Here is a 16,923-nt window from a genome sequence, read left to right on the forward strand (position 1 = left end):
GGGCTGAAACAGAGAGAGCAATGTGGGGGGGGGGCATGAATAACACGAGTGTTTTAAGAGGCCTCACAGGCCCAGTGCCCTGACCTTGTCCAGCTCCTCCTGGTTGCCAAAGAGCGGATGGTAGCGTCGGTACTTGCCCTCCCGGTATTTGGCCTCTAGGTGGCACCGCCGGGCCCCAGGGCTGCTGCTGGGCTGCAGAGCCTCACTGGGCGGCACGTTGGCTGCCCAGAAGCGGTTCCCAGCAGCATTGCCCAGCTGTAAGAAGAGCTGCGGGTGTGGGCAAGAGGTTAGAAGGGAGCCTACAGCCAGGGGGCCACGCCCGGCAAAATGCTGGTTTTGAGGTTGTTAGGTGAGGGGCTGGAAGAGCCAGGCCACACGCCCACTTTTCCATCAGGGAAGCTGAGGGACAGCAGGGCCTGCTGGCGGCCATGGGTGCTCCCCCACCAACCCTGGGCCTGAGCCCAGTCCCCAGGACAAGAGGCAGGCAGTCTGACAGGCGGACGTCCCAGGCCTGGTGCCTGGCTGGGGGCCTTGCTACTTCCCCACCCAGTCCCACATCTGGAACTCTGCATTCCCGAGACTATCACAGCCGGGGGTGGGGTGTCGGGGGGTGGCGGCGAACCCTTCAGCCAACTGGGTGGACAGGGATTTTGGAAACATCTCCTGTCCCTGACATTCCTCTCTGGGCTCAGGGGAAAAGAGGTGAGGGCAGACTGTGCACAAGAGTCTGGCATTCGGGGGACTAGTTTATTCATTCTTTCATTCTGCCGATCACTCATCCCACAGCCATTTCCTGGGCCTCCCACCTTGCCTGTTTGTCAGGGCCTGCGTGGGGTGCTGGGGTCAGAGCAGAGAACAAAGAGGAAACAGTCCCAGGCGCCACTGACTCACTCTGTGACTTTGGGCAAGTCATTTTCTCTCCCTGGGCCTCAACGTCCTCATCTGTAAACTGGGGGTTCTAACCCTAACTCACAGGGGATATGACGCCCAAATTACTCTGAAGTCTGCAGCTTGGCTGGGGCTGTCAGGAAGGCCATGTGTGGTCAGGCCCTGGTCCAGCCTCCTGTTGCAGGTTCTCCCCTGTAACTACCACACATATCGGTACCTGGCAACCCCAAGTACACAGGCACAAATGTACACGTGTGAGCGTCCCCCAAATGGACATACTCACACCCACTGGTGCACGAGTAGAGATAAAATGAAATAAATATTTTAGGTTTTGCAGGACACAGTCTCTGTGGCGTATTCCTCTTGGTGTTTTTTGTTGTTGTTGTTTGTTTGTTTTTTCAAGCAACCTTTTAAAATTGTAAAAACATTCTCAGCTCACTGGCCAGTTTGCTGACTTTGCCAAAAATCAGCTTTTCCAAAATCCCACCCCCTAGATGATCCCAAAGGTCTCTTCTAGCTCCAGGGTGCTGGGGTTGGTGAGATGGGGGAGATGGGGTTGGAAGACCCAGGCAGCAGCTGAGAGGGGCAGACCCCAAACATAGCTGGTTCCCCACCTCGATGAGTGTTTCCGTCCACACCTTCCTGTCCATCTTCAGGCTCCGCACCTTGGAGATACCAGCGCCCAGGCCACGGTGCTCCCCTGTAGACAGAGGGCCAGACACGGGGTCATCTGGGCTCTCTCCTTTACATGAGCACTCCCCCGCCACCCCGATCCCAGTGCCCATGGGGGCAGACAGGGAGAGGCCATGGGCAGGACCCAGAGGCTAGGCCTGCAGCTCCATCTCCCACACACTCCTGCCCAGGGCACCCCAAAATTGAGCCCTGTAATTGACACCTGGGTTCCTGCAGTAGTCCCCCAGCTGGTTCCCTACAGCCATGCTTGGCCCCCTGCAGGCCACTCTCCACACAACCCAGCCAGAGTGATCTCTTTAAAATGCAAACCTCTTACTTCAAACCCCTGCTTTAGACACTCTCTTAATTCTCCCCAGAATTAGATCAAAATTCCTCACCTGCTTCTTCTCATCTCATGCCTCTCCGCCTCCCCTTCCCCCCCAACACTCAAATTCTCCTCCCTCTTCTAATCATCCATGTTCATTCCTACCTCAGGGCCTTTGCACTCACTGTTCTTTCTGCCTGGATTCTCTTCCCCCATTTCCCCAAGGTTAGCTCCCTCCTGACATTCAGATCTCAGCTGACCTGTCACCTCCTCAGAGAGGGCTTCTCGGCAAACATGTTCTCTACCTAGCACTTGTTACTGCCTGATACTTCTACTGGTTTGTGTATGTATTTTCTGCCTCTCCCCATCAGAATGTAAGCTGCCTGAGAGAAGGAATGTTGACTGCCTGCTTTAGGGTCTAGCCTCAGTGCCTGGAACAAAGCCTGGCACACAGTGAGCGCTTAATAAATCTCTGTGAAATGAAAGGGGAGGGGGGAGTTGGGCTTGGAAGGACGCAACCTTGCTCAGCTACAGATCCCACAAGGGACCCCTGGGAGCAGGGATTGGGCTGGGGGCACCATGAGTGCCTGGCACTGCCTGGCTCTGGCTTAGGCCTCACCTCTCTCTGCAACCTCCTACAGAGCATCTCATCCACTCTGGACACCCTCACTCCTTCCATGAGCCGATGCCTCCCTAATCTGGTCTCCAATGGAGTCATTGCTTTCCACACCCATCCCTCATAGCCCAAGGCCTCCTAGACATTTGACCTAGATGTCCCACAGCAACTTCCCAGAACTGTTGCACCCCTGGGTCCCCACCTCCAGCCACCCAAGACTGTTCCCAGTGGGGCCGAATTCCCAGAACTCGGCACAGTGCCCAGCACAGACCCTCAATAAACGCTGGTTGAATAGATGAGTGTATCTGAGGCTCCACCCTCTTTCTCTCTCATCCTCCGCGTGTGATCTGGGACTCTTCCTCCATAGATCTAAACGCCTCTCAAATGCTCACTTTCTGGGACCAGGCTCCACCTCCTCTCTCTCGTGGATCTGGCAGCAGTCTCCTTGCTCGTCTCCAGTCTCACCAGCTCTGATGCAGCGTCCACCCGTCAGCCAGAGTCGGATGCACAAATCTGACCACGTCCCTCCCGCCCCTGCCTCCCAACCCCCTCTGGATAAAACACCAGCTCCTCCCTCTGCGTGCAAAGCCCTGCCAGACCTGGCCTACTTCCGCTCTTCTGATGTGACTAGACTCCAACAGGCCTGGGCTCAAATCCAGACTCACTTCCTTGCCAGGTGACCGTGAAGGAGCCATTTTCCCTCTCTGTGCCTCGGTGTCCCCACTCATGACGTGAGAAGCTGAACCCCTGCCACGCAGGTTAATCACGGTGGGAAAGGCTTGACACAGAGGTGCAACTTCATAAACGATGCTCTCTGATACTACCTTCGCTCCAGCCCCACCAGCCAGACAGACCACCTGCCTTCTCAGCACCTCAGCCCTGTCCTGCCCTGGTCTGGCACCCCAACCCCCCCACACACCTGCACAGCGCTTGCAGATGACAACGCAGAGGTTGATGGAGGCCCAGTCAGGCTGGGCAGCTCCACAGTCAGCACAGAATCTGTTGGGGGCCATGGCCCAGATGCGCTCAGCCACCTCCCAGGTAGACAGGGCCTCGGCAATGGCTCTCTGCATGGCCTCCAGCCACTGCTCCTTCTCCAGCTCCGATTCGGCCAAGAAGCTGGGGACACAGGAGTGGGGTAGGGGACTGGTGGGAAAGGACTCAGAGGGATTTGGGGGCAGCATGAGGTGGCACAGCACGAAGGGGGGTGAATAATGCATTGAGAGCTGACTGTCGGAAGAGGGAGGCGCCCAGGGTCTGTGGGGAGGGTGGGCGTGGACAAAGGCAAGGACACCCCAAACCTGAGAGACGTGTGAATGAGGGCTGGGGGCGGAGGGGCCAGAGGAGGCTCTGCCCTGCCCAGGGAGTAGAAAATGCTGCTGGGAAGAAATGGTGCCCGAGCTAAGCCTTGACAGATGAGGAGGGCTTACCCAGGTGAAGAGGTAGAAAGGTGTCCTAGACAGAGGGAACAGCACGTGTGAAGTGACAGGAGGGCACACAGGGCATTCCAGGGCCTGCGGGCAGGATGCGGGTACTGGCAGAAAAGAAGCTGGGAGACAGAGAAGGCAAGCCTGTGCCATGCAGAGGAGGTCAGAGTGTACTCAGAGGACAGTAGTGAAGCCGTAGAGGGCTTCAGGGGGGTGAGGGACACAGAGATGTTTTCCCTCTCGCTCTTTCTTTTCCTGCTGCCACCAAGTCACATGTGTGCATTCAAGATTCGGCTCCACCACTGCCATGGCCGAGGAGAGCACTGCTGCTGGAGATGGAATGGACGTCAACGCTGCTTAACGAGAGGTGCTGAGACCACCTTCGCCCACGAAGCCCGAATCTTCCGAGCTGCCAAGGCCTCAGCCAGGCGCTAAGCCCGTCTCTGCGTGCTTGCGTCCAACCAGGGGAGCCCAGCACGCCAGGCTGGTGGAGGCCCTTGGAGCCGAACACCAAATCAACCTGATTAAGGTCCATGACAGTGAGGATCTAGGGAAATGCGCAGGGCTCTGGAGAGCTGACAGAGAAGGAAAACTCCAGAGAAAGTGGCTGGTTACAGTTGTGTGGTAGTTAAGGAGGATGGCAAAGAATCTCAGGCCGTAGACGTCAATCAAAGATTACTACGAATCTAAGAAATGAACAAATACAAACTTGGCTTTCAACAAAAAGGAAGAAAAAGGATCCTCTGACGGTCACAGATAGGCAGCCCAAGGGTGAAGAGGCAGGCGCCAGGCCAGAGGGCCCACAGGCCTAGGGCCTGCAGGAAAGGGGCCAGACGGAGGTGAGGGAGTGATGGAGGCAAGACGGGGGCAGTGATGATGGGTTTGCACAGGGATGAGTAGGAGAGGTGGGGTCCCCGTGGGTGGAGATGGGGCCCAAGGAGGAGCAGTGAGCTGGGGAGGAATATACGGGGGAAAACGTTCACAGAACCATTAGACGTGCAGCTCTAGAGCTCAGGAGAAAGACCCTGAAGGCAGAGATCTGAGCTAAGGGCGAAGGAGATGATGCTGGAGGAGGGGTGACATCGTTTAGACTGAGCAGTCACTGCACGCTGTATCAGATACAGCTTTACAGAGACTGCCTCACAGACGAGGAAACTGAGGCACAGAGAGGCCAAGTGATTCGCCCAGGTCATGAAGTGACCCAAGGATGGACCCCAGATGTTACAGACTGAAGCGCGTCCCCCTGAAATTCACAGGTTGAAGCCTCAAACCCCCGTGTGACTGTATCTGGAAATACGGCCATTAGGGAGGTAACTAAGGTTAAATAATGTCCTAAGAGCAGGTTTTTTAATGAAGAGAGGAAGGGACACCAGACATCTCTCTCTCTCTCCATGTGCACAGAGGAAAGGCCGTGTGAGGACACAGTGAAGCGGCGGCCACTTACAAGCCAGGAAGAGAGACCTTGCCAGAAACTAACCCTGACAAAATCTTGACCTTGGACTTCCAGCCTCCAGAACTGTGAGAAAATAAACTTCTGTTGTTTAAGACCCTGGGTCTGTGGTATCCCGTCACGGCAGCTGAGCTGATACACAGGATTTAAACCCAGGCATGGCACAGTGCCTCAGAGGCAGTGGCTGAAGGCCTGGGAGTGGGCGAGTCCGTCCAGGTAGAAGACAGAGGACAGAGACAGACCACTGAGGGACAGCTGAGGTCAGAGGAAACCAAGATGGTAGAGTCTTGGAGGCTCAGGGAAAAGCACCCAGGATGGGCACGAGATAGGGAGTGAAGAGCAGCCTTTGATCGCAAGCAACTATTATTGACAGACAAGCACTTTTGAGGGAGCAGGGCAGGCTGGAGGGGATAGCAGGGTGAGTAGGCGGTGCAGAAAGCCCATATGGAAGCACTGTGGCAGGGAAGGGGGGACAGTGATGGACAGAGGGAGGGGGGTATAAGTGAGATTTCTTAGAAGGAAGAGATCAGAGCAGGTTAGCAAGTGAAGGTAAAGGCCCAGCAGGGTGGGTAGGGCTGGGAAGAGAGGGGAGAAATCCATCCTAGAAGAAGGGGCAGCTTCCTACATATGCAAGAAGAAAATACTGGGAGGGAGTGAGGATGCAGGTGAACAATGAGGGAGGCTCACCTGAAGATGCGGTAGGGGGTGGTGAGGTCGAAGCCGCGTCGGTCTGCTGCTTCCTTCACGTTGCCCACGCTCATGTCGACGAAGGTGATGCCGATGCCCAGGTGGTACTCCTGGCAGTAGGTGGGAAGGGGTGAGGGCAAGCCTGAGGGGTGGGGCTCAAGGCCCAGGGAAGGGGCAGAGAGGAGGGGGAGGTGGTACTTTAGGGACTAGAAAGTGCCCAGGAAGGAGATAAGGGAGGGCTCAGGAATCTGGGCATGGGTAAATGGACCTTGATCAGAGGCCATGTAGCAATAAGTAAGAGGTGCAAGAGCCAGGGCGGTGATGGGAGGGTAATGCTCAGGGACCAGGCAGGAGAGGGGTCAGAACTAGGGGCAGGAAGCGGGGCAGGCAAACAGCTGGGTCAGGGGAAGGGGGAAAGGGAAAGGGTGGGGCTGAGTGACCAGGTGGGCAGGGCTGAGGGACCAGGTTAAGTGAGGTGGGGGCTTGAGGGACCAGGTGGGCGGGGCTGAGGGGCTGAGGAACCAGGTGGGCGGGGTAGAGGGACCAGGTGGGTGGGGTTGAGGGAACAGATGGGCAGGGGTTGGGGCTGAAGGACCAGGTGGGTGGGGGGCAGGGCTAAGGGACTAGGTGGACAGGGGAAACGGGAGAGGTTCGGCAGCCTGGCTGACCAGTCGCACCTCCAGATTCTTGTAAAGCTGCACTTTGTCCCCAACCACGGCCACATAGAGTTTATTCTTGAAGCCACGTAGCTCCAGGCTGCCGGCGCGGTCAGGGGGCTCTGAGCCTTGAACTCCCAACGGATGAGCACTAGACAGTCGGGCCCGAGCACGCTGCTCAGCCACCGCCTGCTGCAGGGCCTGCATCCACTCCTTCCGCTCCGCTGCAGGCACAGGGGAAGGGGCAAGCCCCAGCTCAGCCCGGTGGGGATCCCCCTAAGGGTTCCCCATTCCAGGCCCCTCAGGCAACACCTCTGCCAGAAAGCCCACCCAGGCTGGCCCACCTATCTCTAAGTTCTCTGACTTGGACAAGCTCAGGCTCCAATCCCAGCTGTGCCACTTAGGGTGGGCAAGGCGCTTGGCCTCTCCGAGCCTGCTTCTCCCCTGTAAATGGGGATGTGTGGTTCTGAGGACTCAGCACAAAGCTGGACAGAGGGGGCCCTCCCCTCCCCCACCTCACAGAGGGTTGACTCCTCTCTCGGTTTGATGTGGGGGAGCAGATGTGCCCTGGTTCTCCTCCCTCACTTCTCAAGCCAAACTGCCAGTCTTCCTCCTGCCCCTCTCCCTACCATCACTCTCCGCCCGGAAGGCAAAGGTCCGGTTGTTCGTGACCACTTCAAACTTTTGGTCCCCAATAGCAGCCACTCGGGAGATGCAGGCCACAGGGACAAAGCGCTTTGAGTAGGCATCCTGGGGGAGAGAGAGGAGCCGACTGTGGGGTGAGGCCCACAGAGGCCCAGCCCCTCCTTGACTCCCTCAACCTCTGTTGAAATGAAAGTTGCAGCCCCACCTCCCACAGGTGGTGACAGCCCCTACACCAACCCTGGCCAAGGCCAAGGCTGGCCAATGGGCCAGGAGGACACAGTTCAAGGAGTCACACTACAGCTCTGGTGAGGACTCATCTAGGGACGGACTCCATCTGGGTCCAGTGTTGGGGTTCAACCCAAGACCAGGCTGAAGCAGGGTCATATCACGGACTAACACGGGCCTCACCTTGTTACTATCAAAGTATCGTAGGTGATCGGTATCCAGTCTCACCCATCGCTTCTGATAGATATAAGATCTGGAGAGGCAGAGGCAGAGGGACAACAGAGCAAAGGACTGGGAATTAGGGAGAGGCTCCGGGATCACCCTAGCCCCCTCTGGAAGCCACATACAAAGTTAGGAACAGCCAGGTCCAAGGGAGGAAGGATCCCAAGTGGTCACTGAGAAGATGAACTTTTACCTACAGCAAGAGTGATTGATGTCAGACTACAAGTAGGACTTCCCAGTTTCGGGATTTTTTTTTTTTTTTTTTTTTGGCTGCTCTGTGCAGCATGAGGGATCTTAGTTCCCCAACTAGAGATCAAACCCGTGCCCCCTGCATTGGGAGCGCAGTCTTAACCACTGGACCGCCAGAGAAAGGACTTCTCAGTGTTAAGGGTAATAAAGCATAGGTCTGGTGGGGATGATCGGCAGTTACAGTCTGCCTGGAGGGAGACCTGCTCCAATAACCCTGTCCCCTCTGGTTTTCTGATCCGCGATACCAGTATACTAGAGCCCACACCATGCAGAGCACCAGTAGGACCCACCAGGCTTCACTCACCCTTGCGGTGGGTTCTTGTCCAGCCAGCCAGCCTTGATCACAGGTGGGCTGGGAGTGGGGCCCACAGGCAGCCCGTCCATGGGGTGCGGTCGGGGATCAGGAATCAGGAGGCTGCTGGGCAAGGATGAGCTCAGGCTGCTAGTGTGCCATCCACCACTGGGGGGAGAAGAGAGGGAGTGAGGAGGCCAGAGTGGGGGCTCCCATGGGGTGGGGGCGGAGGACACGGAGAGGCTGGGCCGGGCTTGGGGAAGGAGGATAGCTGGGTGGGAGAACCACCCGAGAGAAGAGGACGCTTACTTGGGGATGTCCTCGTAGGCGTGGCCATCCTCAGCTTCATCCCCTTGGTCGTCCCCGGACAGCTCCTCCCCCTCGCTCAGCAGACTGGCCACACGCACAGCCCTCGGGACTTGGCTCACTGGGGGGTCCTCCTGTTCCCCAGACCCGCTCAGTGTCATGCTCCCCTCCAAGCCCCAGATCACACCCAACTAGGGGCTGCCACATCCCCCTCTGTCCACTCCATCCTGGACCCACACAACTCTGCACATTTACTTCTCTTTCCTCACACTCCTCTCCTCCCCAGCCCCCAGCAGTCTGCATAGGGACCCAGGGAGACGGGGTCACAGGTACAGAGAAAACCAGTGCAGGCACGGGCCCAGGTGAGAGACAAAGACAGAAAGATAAAGGGATAGAGAAAAAGACACATGGATGGAACGTTAAGGCACTCAGAGAGAGAGTGACACGGGGACACAGAAAGTGAAACAGAGACAGAGGGACACCCCAAGACAGATGTGCTCCAAACACCAAGAGAGAGAAGGGGCCACACAGCCATCCAGATGCAGCTGAAGACTGGATCCACAAACCAGAGCCCCCAGACCCCCACAGAGCAAGACAGTGAAGGGGAAGGGAACTCTCCAGGGAGCCGGCTACCTACTCTCTATCTGGTGGTCCCCAGGGTCTGAAAGGCACCTGGGTAGCCTGCCCTCCACACTGACAGGCAGACAGCCCAAACCCTAACCACTGCCTGACCCACCTTCTTGGTCATCACGGCAGCTGGGGCCCTCGGCCCCTCCTCTGGGAGCTCATCGTAGTCAGGGTCATCTGGGGAGATAGAGGGGAGGGGGAGAGTCAAAGGCAAAGAAGCCTGGCCTCCCCCAGCCTAAGAAAGACCCTGCCCCACCCTGGCTTGGCTTGCAAAAAAAGGCACAAAGGACAGGAAGTGCTATTTATATTCTCGGGGCTTCACAGGACAGCACTAGGGGGCGGCCAAAGGAGAGGCCGGGCCACCACAGGGAGGTCTGACTGGGCAGCAAGCTTGGGGGTCAGGGTAGGGACTGTCTTAAAAAGGCTAAAAAAAAGCAACACGAATCGAGACAAGAAAAAGTGGACAATCCAAGGAAAAGCCAACTGCCCATGACCATGGAAAACAGTCCCAGACTTTAAACCACGGGCAGACCAAGAAGTCTGCCATCTGCCCACACCTAACAGTCAATAGGTCAGAGAGCTGGGCGCTGTCTCCATTCTGAGGATGAAGGGAAGATGCTCACCTGTCCAGGGCCACAGAGTGGGTCGGTGGCAGGGCCCAACAGAACGGGGAGCACGATCCTTACGCCCTTGCAGACTCTCCAGCCCTGATCCCAGGCCACCCACCCAGAGCCCCATGCTTCGCTACGGCACTCACCAAACTCTGGGAGCACGCAGAGAGGCTTCGGGGGAATCTCTGGGGGGCTGGGAGGTGGAGATGGGGGCTGGGGAGGCCCCCGGGGGAAGATGGCCGGGGGCTCCTCAGGCTCTGGCTGGGGAGGGAATGATGGTGGCGGTGACAGTAACTCTTCTTCCTTGGCAGGAAGGCTGGGAACAGACCAAAAGTTGGGCATCAAGTTCAGTGCGGCTGAGTCACTGCGCCAGCGACACTGCGACAGAACCAGGACTCAAACCCACTGCGCCCCCCAGCTCACATGAGCAGCTGCACAACTCATTCATTCCACACACTCAGACAGAGCCCTCCTTGCCTCACTCCCCTGCCCCAAACCCTCCAAGCTCTCCAGAGCAGGCACCTTCTTTGGCTTCATGAGCTGGCCCTGCCTTGCTGGGACAGGGTCACCTGTCCCCAGAGTGCTGAGTTTTAGCCACATGTACCCACTGGATCTCCACTCTAAAAGAGAGATGAAGACCAGAAAGGGGTGGGGGGTGGTGTGCATCCTAGCCTGGGAGTCAGGGAAGGCTGGACCTGAGCTTTTATTTATTTATATTTTATTTATTTATTTATTTATTTTTATTTTTGGCTGCATTAGGTCTTTGTTGCTGCGCATGGGCTTTCTCTAGTTGTGGCGAGCGGGGGCTACCCTTAGTTGCCGTGCGTGGGCTTCTCGTTGCAGTGGCTTCTCTTGCTGCGGAGCACGGGCTCTAGGCGCACAGGCTTCAGTAGTTGTGGCACGCAGGCTCAGTAGCTGTGGCTCGCGGCCTCTAGAGCACAGGCTCAGTAGTTGTGGCACACAGGCTTAGTTGCTCCACGGCATGTGGGATCTTCCCGGACCAGCGACCGAACCCATGTCCCCTGCGTTGGCAGGCGGATTCTTAACCACTGTGCCACCAGGGAAGTCCCTGGACCTGAGATTTTAAGGATAAGAAGGTGTCTGCTGGAGAATGGATGGCACAGGACTGAAATGGGCATCAAGGCCAAGGGCACAGACCAGAGCCTTAGAAACCAAGTCCTGAGGCCATAAGCCGCGGGTCTCTGGATCAAGACCATCTTCTCTCGTCTTGAATATTCACCATCCCCCAGGACCCCTCAAACTCACCTGAACCCACCACACTTCTCATCTCTGCTATCACTTCCCCCAGAAGCCTTCTCTGACTCCAAGGCCAGGTTCAAGGTGCCTGAACTCCCACAGCCACAGTGCTCCTGTCTGTCTGTCTCAGCACAGATCGCACTGCTTCCTGCAGGCTGAGTGTCTCCAAAGGACATCAGAGACGTGGGTTTCAACCTTGCCTCAGTCTCAGTTCCTGTCTGTCCTGGGGCAAGCACCTAGCCTTTCTGAGCCTCGGTTTCCTCATCTGTAAAATAAGGACTACAAAAGTGTTGTGGCAGGGTGGCTGGAGGATTAACCATGGCAAGGCGTGTCGTGCATCAGCACACAGGACGCACAGAGACCACCAGCCGGAACAGGTGCCTGAGCTCTAGAAGCCTGGCCCCAACTGCTGTCTCTGCCAGCATGCGGCAGGGGCTGAGGAAGAGCATCGGAGCGGGTGGGCAACTTTCTTCCCTGGTGATCTCAGCCTGGTCCACTGCCCCAGTGTTCCTGGCAGTGGCTGACAGTGTGTGACCGCCGAGAAGGCAAGGAAGGGCTGGGGCATGACCATGATGCCGGGCCTTTGCTCCTGCTGTTGCCTCCTGCAGGAATACCTTGCTCCCTGGTCTCTGATCAGAGAACATCTACTCATTCTTTAACTTCTTTCTCAAGTGCCCCTTCTCTGAAAGTTTTTCCTGACCCCTCCTTCCCGCTCCTCCAGGCCCTGCCCATGTTCCCCTCTGATATGAGCTTTAGATGAATTATTCCAAGTAACTTTTGCTTTTTACTACCTCCCTCCTTTGTGCCAGGTACTGTGCTAGCATCTAAGCCAGGACCTGAACCCTGAGTCCACAGTCTGGGTGCTTCTTAGGACACCTGGCTACTTCCACATTACCCTGCTCCCTATCTCCTTCCTCTCCAAGGGTAAAGAATGAACAAAAAAACTCCTTCCCCCTAGAAACCTGCTAAAAGTGGTATGTCAGCCATGCTCTGAGGCAACAGTGCCTTTGGCAAAAGTGGCCTGAGTGTGGAACTGCACCTAGACTAAGGAGAAACTGTAAGTGGTCTCTTGACCTGGGGGAGAAGTCGGAGCTTTGGACTTCCCAGAGTGTGATGGCTCATAACCGGGCACAGCCAGTGCAGGGACCTGAAACCACACTTGTGCGGTTGTTACAAGACATATTGGCCCCTTGGGGCAAGAGTTCTCTAAGCCAGGGTGGCGCCCACACCTGTTGGCTGTGAGTCTCATCCCTCATCCCTGAGCTGCCCCCTGGAGGACCACAGAGAACAGCTCCTGGACAGATGTGTGGACAGTGGCGCTGACTGCCACAAGGACCCCACAGCAGAGGAAGACCTGCTGCTGTCCTGGTGGCCAGTTATTCCCTCTCTATATGCTTTTCAGGGAATCTGATGCCAAGTGGGCCTAGGGTAGGGGTTTAGCTGGACCTATGAAGACCCGCTGATGGACACTGTACTAGGCTGTCTCCCCGACTTGACCCTGAGTCTCTTTAGGGCAGGGGCAGCCTTGGACTTGACTCCTTATCCCCATAGTCCACCCATAGGGCCTGGCTGAGTGAGCAACAAGAGCATGTTGGATGGGTGGGGGGGTGGTGGATGGGTAGGTGGATAGGCTGGCGGACAGGGTGGGGAGAGAAGCAAATGAAAGGCTGAGTGAGTACACACAGGCCCAAGGGCATGACCTGCGGTGTCAGCCCCCCAGCTAGTCAAGTACAATGTCCTTGGAGACCACACAGTCTCCCAGGCTCCAAGAGGAAGGGGCCCTTGGGGGCCCAGTCTGTGATCAGCTGACAACAGAGCTCTAAGCTGTTGGACCAGGACCAGTCAGACTGGCTCAGAGCAGGGGGGACAGACAGGCTCTGCCCTTCCAATACCAAGCAGCCTGAGTGGGCCTAGCTCCCCACCTCCCCCAGGACTGAGGGCCAGTGCTGAGGCAAAGGTGATGGCAACAGAGTATCCTCGGACCCAAGCGGCATCAGTCCTCCCATCTCTGGCCCCCAGTCCTCCTCCATCACTGCCCGATCTTATGAGAGGGTCCTGCCCTTCCTGAGGCCTGGCTCCCCAGCATGTGGGCTCCCTAAGACAAGTGCCACACCCATCTTCTTCACTACTGTATGCCCAGCACTCAGCAGGGATGAATAAATAAATGAAGACCTGGATTAATTAATTCTTATTAATTATGTGTGTGTGTGTGTTTTCCCAGCTGTCTTCTAGGTGCTTTACGTGGATTCATTCATTCAGTAACGTATGGCTTATTGCTATTCTCACTTTACAGATAAGGAAACAGAGGCACAGAGAGACGAAGTTAATTTGTCCTTGGTCCCACAGCTGGGATTTGCACCCAGGAAATCCAGCACACAGCTGAAAGCTCAACCACCAGTGGCAAATGAGGAGGCCACAGCCAGGATCTGAGGGCTTCTCTGAGGCCCGTCTCCTCACACTGGCACCCAACTCAGGATCCAGGAAGCTCTAGGGTTGATGTTCCATCCAAAAGGAAACGTGATCACAGCTCTGATGGCTGTGTTACCACGGTAAGAAAGGAGAGGGGAACAGACGCTAAGGGCTCCTCTCCCAGCAAAGCCTTTGCAGGAAGGGGGCTATGTGCCAAGAAGGTGGGAGAAAGAGGCCCCATGGGCCTCCCGACCTCATAATAGACACCTCCTCCAGGAAGCCTCCAAGCTGACCCCCCGCCTGCCTACCATAGGGGACCAGGGTCATGCTGAGTCAGAGCCAGGCCCAGGAAAGGAGAAGTGGTATCAGGAAGGCACGGATGTGGGAAAATCCCAGGGGAAGGGGCAGTGCCCACAGAATGACCCTAACCCAGCCAGAGTCCTGGCCACTCAGTGCCTGCACCCCTTAGAGCAGCCCCAGCTCCAGTCTGCGGCTAAGGTCCAGCTGGGATGTTCCCCACTGATCTCTGACCCCACAAGACCAGTAGATCAATCCCAAACCTGAGCAGGGACTCAGTGGTCCCTCCTATGAGCCTTCGCTCACACCACTTCTTCCTGCCTGCATCTCCCTGCCCTCTCCTTACATCTCAGTCCATGGAAAGCCTATCTGTACCTCAAAATACGGCTCAGTGGGCCTCTTCTAGGTAGCCTCCAAGATGCCCACACAGAGCTGCTCACCCCCTGCCCCTCATTCCTGGCTCCTCTGCTCCTTAAGGCCCTTTCTCCTCTATCCAAGTGATATATGGATCTGGGCACTCCTGGGCAGGCCCACTCCAGCCTGGGCCCTCAGCCTAAGAAGGTTTGTTTTATTGGTTTAGGGCAAATACACACAGCCAACCTTGTATCTGTGGGTTGAGGGATATATGAGGGTCCCGAGCCAGAACGGGTAAAAGCAGAGTGACCATATAATTAATCATATAAACCAGAACATTTCTGACAGTTAAAAGAGGCCCTATTAATAACTATGTCAGGGCAACAGATGTAAGCAGGTCTGCCCTGGATGAAATGAGATTTGTGGTCACTGTAGGTAAGAGACAGAGCTTTGCAGCCAGGTGGGTCTGGGCTTGCATCCCAGCTAGACCTCACATCAGGTTGTGTCCTTACAAAGCAGGTCACTTTACCTCTGAGCCTCAGGTTCCTCTCTGGTCTGCTTCCAGGCTCACCGATAATTCAGTAAGGAGAGCCAACTGCCACATGTCACCAGCACAACTTTCTCACCCTGCCTGTGGCTGAAGGAGGCTCAGGCCCCACAGGATGGGCCAGGAACCTGTCCCACAGTCCTCTCCTCCAGGGTGGCCCCGGGTTCTCCCTTCACTCCTTTCCATTTATGTCAAACACCATAAGGGTAGATGGGCAGGGCTGCAGAGTGGGGCAGCCTGAATGTCTCAGGCTGGCCTTGAACTGATCCACTCTTACATTCCAGCCATCCTTGACTGAGCTGTGTTCCATAAATGCATACTTCCAGGCTTTTGCGTATGTTGTTCCTTCCACCTGGAACGCAACTCCATCTGGCCGTCTCCTACTTCTCCTTCCAAAGGTGCAAATCATACATCTTCCCCCTCCACTTTGCGCCTCCCTTCATGCCCCAGGGGCCTTCTGAGGCTTCTCCAGTCCCCACACTTCTGAGCACTCAGTATAGTTGTATCTGTCAATGTTTCCTTCACCGAACTGACCTCAGAGGACCAAGGACTCAGGCCTATACCCTGTCCTGGAATCAGGACTTTCCCCCTACAGGGTCACACAGGCTTTGGAGGGACCCAGCCCAAACCCAGCTCCTGGATTTTCACCAGCAGGGCCAAGAGGTGGGATCAGACTCTGATTTGGACACATCTGCCTCCTCTTCTGACCTCCTCGTCCCACAGGGGCAATCTTTCCCAACTGCCCACTTCCTCATCCTACTTGGGGCCCAGGCCTCAGTCAGCCCTAGGTTTCTTTCTTCCTCCGTGGCTGCCCTCGTCCTTCCTTCTCCATCATGAGGCCCAAGGGTCAGCCCCTCTAGCGCTTTCCGGGCTCTGTCCTACTTACTTCTGCCCAAGCCACAGCAGAGAAGCCCTTCTTGGGGTCTCACTTGCTTAGACGTGATGTCTGCGGTATGCCTCTCAGCTTTTGCATATGCTGTGAGTCCCCTCAGGCCAATCCCTCTCCATGCCACAGCGTCACCCAACACAGAGGGGGCTTCCTGGACTGTGTTCTGAATGAATGAATGACCATCGCCCCACTCACATACTGATTACTGGAGGTCAGCAGCTCTCCATCCCTCCATACAGCAGTGCCCCACGGACCTGGCATCCACCCTCAAAACCAAGGTTTCACCCAGCTCTTTGTACTTCACCCTGGAACAATATAGCAGCTATCATTTGCTAAGTACCCCCTATGTGCCAGACATCCTGCTGGGAGTCTTTTTTTGTTGATTCCTCGACTCCCCTGTGCTCAGGACACACCTCCTTCACCAGGAAGTCTACCCAAACTGCTCCCTCCTCTAAGCTCACACAGTTGGGAGTCTTGCTGTCATGGGCAGGAAAGGGCTGAGGCCCAGGTCTCCCATGGCAGCTCTTCCTGCTTCCCAGGCCTGACCCTGTGCTGGCTTGTGAAGGCAGTGGGGGGAGGAAGTTCACCCTTCAGGTGGCTCACAACTGTACTAGCCCCTCTCCCCCATCCCAGGGCTGGCCTGGCTGGAGGAGAAGGTGCAGGTGTCTGCTGGGCCCTATGGAAAGATGAGCCAAGGGCACAGGGCAGAGCCAGGTACACAGACAGGACCTGGTTAGAGGAACCTCTATGTCCCCAGTGGCCCAAGCACAGGGTTATTGAGCTCATTAGGGACCACAGCAATTGGGGGGAGCCCCCCAATGACACAGGCACCCCCACCACACCACCAGCCCTGGAAGGAGGGATAGGAAGTCGCCAGCTAAGTGCCAGCCCTTGGCAGGCCTTCCTATCACCTGGACTGTGGGGAGGGCAAGGGGGCTCTGGTAGGAGCTGCCCAGAGCCACAGCACCCTTGAATTTGACCCTGAGAGAAGTCACCTAAGCCTCTGGAGGCAATCCTCAGTGGGGTGCAGGGAGCCAGAACCGAGATCAGCACCAGATCCCTGAAGGGCAGAGACCCCACAGAGGAGCAGTCTGTGAAGCCCAGGAAACAGGCCCCGGGGGGCTCCGAGTGGACCCGGGAGAGAGGTTTATGGGGAGATGGAGACCTGGAAAGCCCAGGGCAGAGAGGGCAAAGAGAGAGGGGAGAAAAGGAAAGGGCAGGAGAAAAACAGAAAATGTAGACAAAGTGAAAGAAGACAGAAAATTCTGAGAG

At 56.4% G+C, this 16,923-nt stretch overlaps 1 protein-coding gene across 11 annotated transcripts in view; it reads right to left on the bottom strand.

Annotated features, from left to right (window-relative positions):
- The window catches only part of ARAP1 (ArfGAP with RhoGAP domain, ankyrin repeat and PH domain 1), a 63,225-nt gene that overhangs the window by 18,721 nt on the left and 27,581 nt on the right, over positions 1-16,923 (bottom strand). For 7 of the 11 annotated variants that reach the window (XM_060159928.1, XM_060159930.1, XM_060159929.1 and 4 more), the window contains 11 exons: positions 10,045-10,214; positions 9,397-9,464; positions 8,664-8,794; positions 8,367-8,522; positions 7,775-7,844; positions 7,351-7,471; positions 6,743-6,945; positions 6,066-6,175; positions 3,421-3,620; positions 1,503-1,588; positions 85-267 (listed from right to left, as the gene is read on the bottom strand). In XM_060159928.1, coding sequence (XP_060015911.1) covers positions 85-267; positions 1,503-1,588; positions 3,421-3,620; positions 6,066-6,175; positions 6,743-6,945; positions 7,351-7,471; positions 7,775-7,844; positions 8,367-8,522; positions 8,664-8,794; positions 9,397-9,464; positions 10,045-10,214 — 1,498 coding nt within the window. Of the gene's footprint in view, positions 1-84; positions 268-1,502; positions 1,589-3,420; positions 3,621-6,065; positions 6,176-6,742; positions 6,946-7,350; positions 7,472-7,774; positions 7,845-8,366; positions 8,523-8,663; positions 8,795-9,396; positions 9,465-9,910; positions 9,966-10,044; positions 10,215-16,923 lie in introns of those variants that run through there. The other 4 variants (XM_060159932.1, XM_060159931.1, XM_060159935.1 and 1 more) reach the window with 3 other exon arrangements.

The sequence above is a fragment of the Lagenorhynchus albirostris genome, chromosome 9, assembly GCF_949774975.1.
Source record: "Lagenorhynchus albirostris chromosome 9, mLagAlb1.1, whole genome shotgun sequence".
Classification (NCBI taxonomy): domain Eukaryota; kingdom Metazoa; phylum Chordata; class Mammalia; order Artiodactyla; family Delphinidae; genus Lagenorhynchus; species Lagenorhynchus albirostris.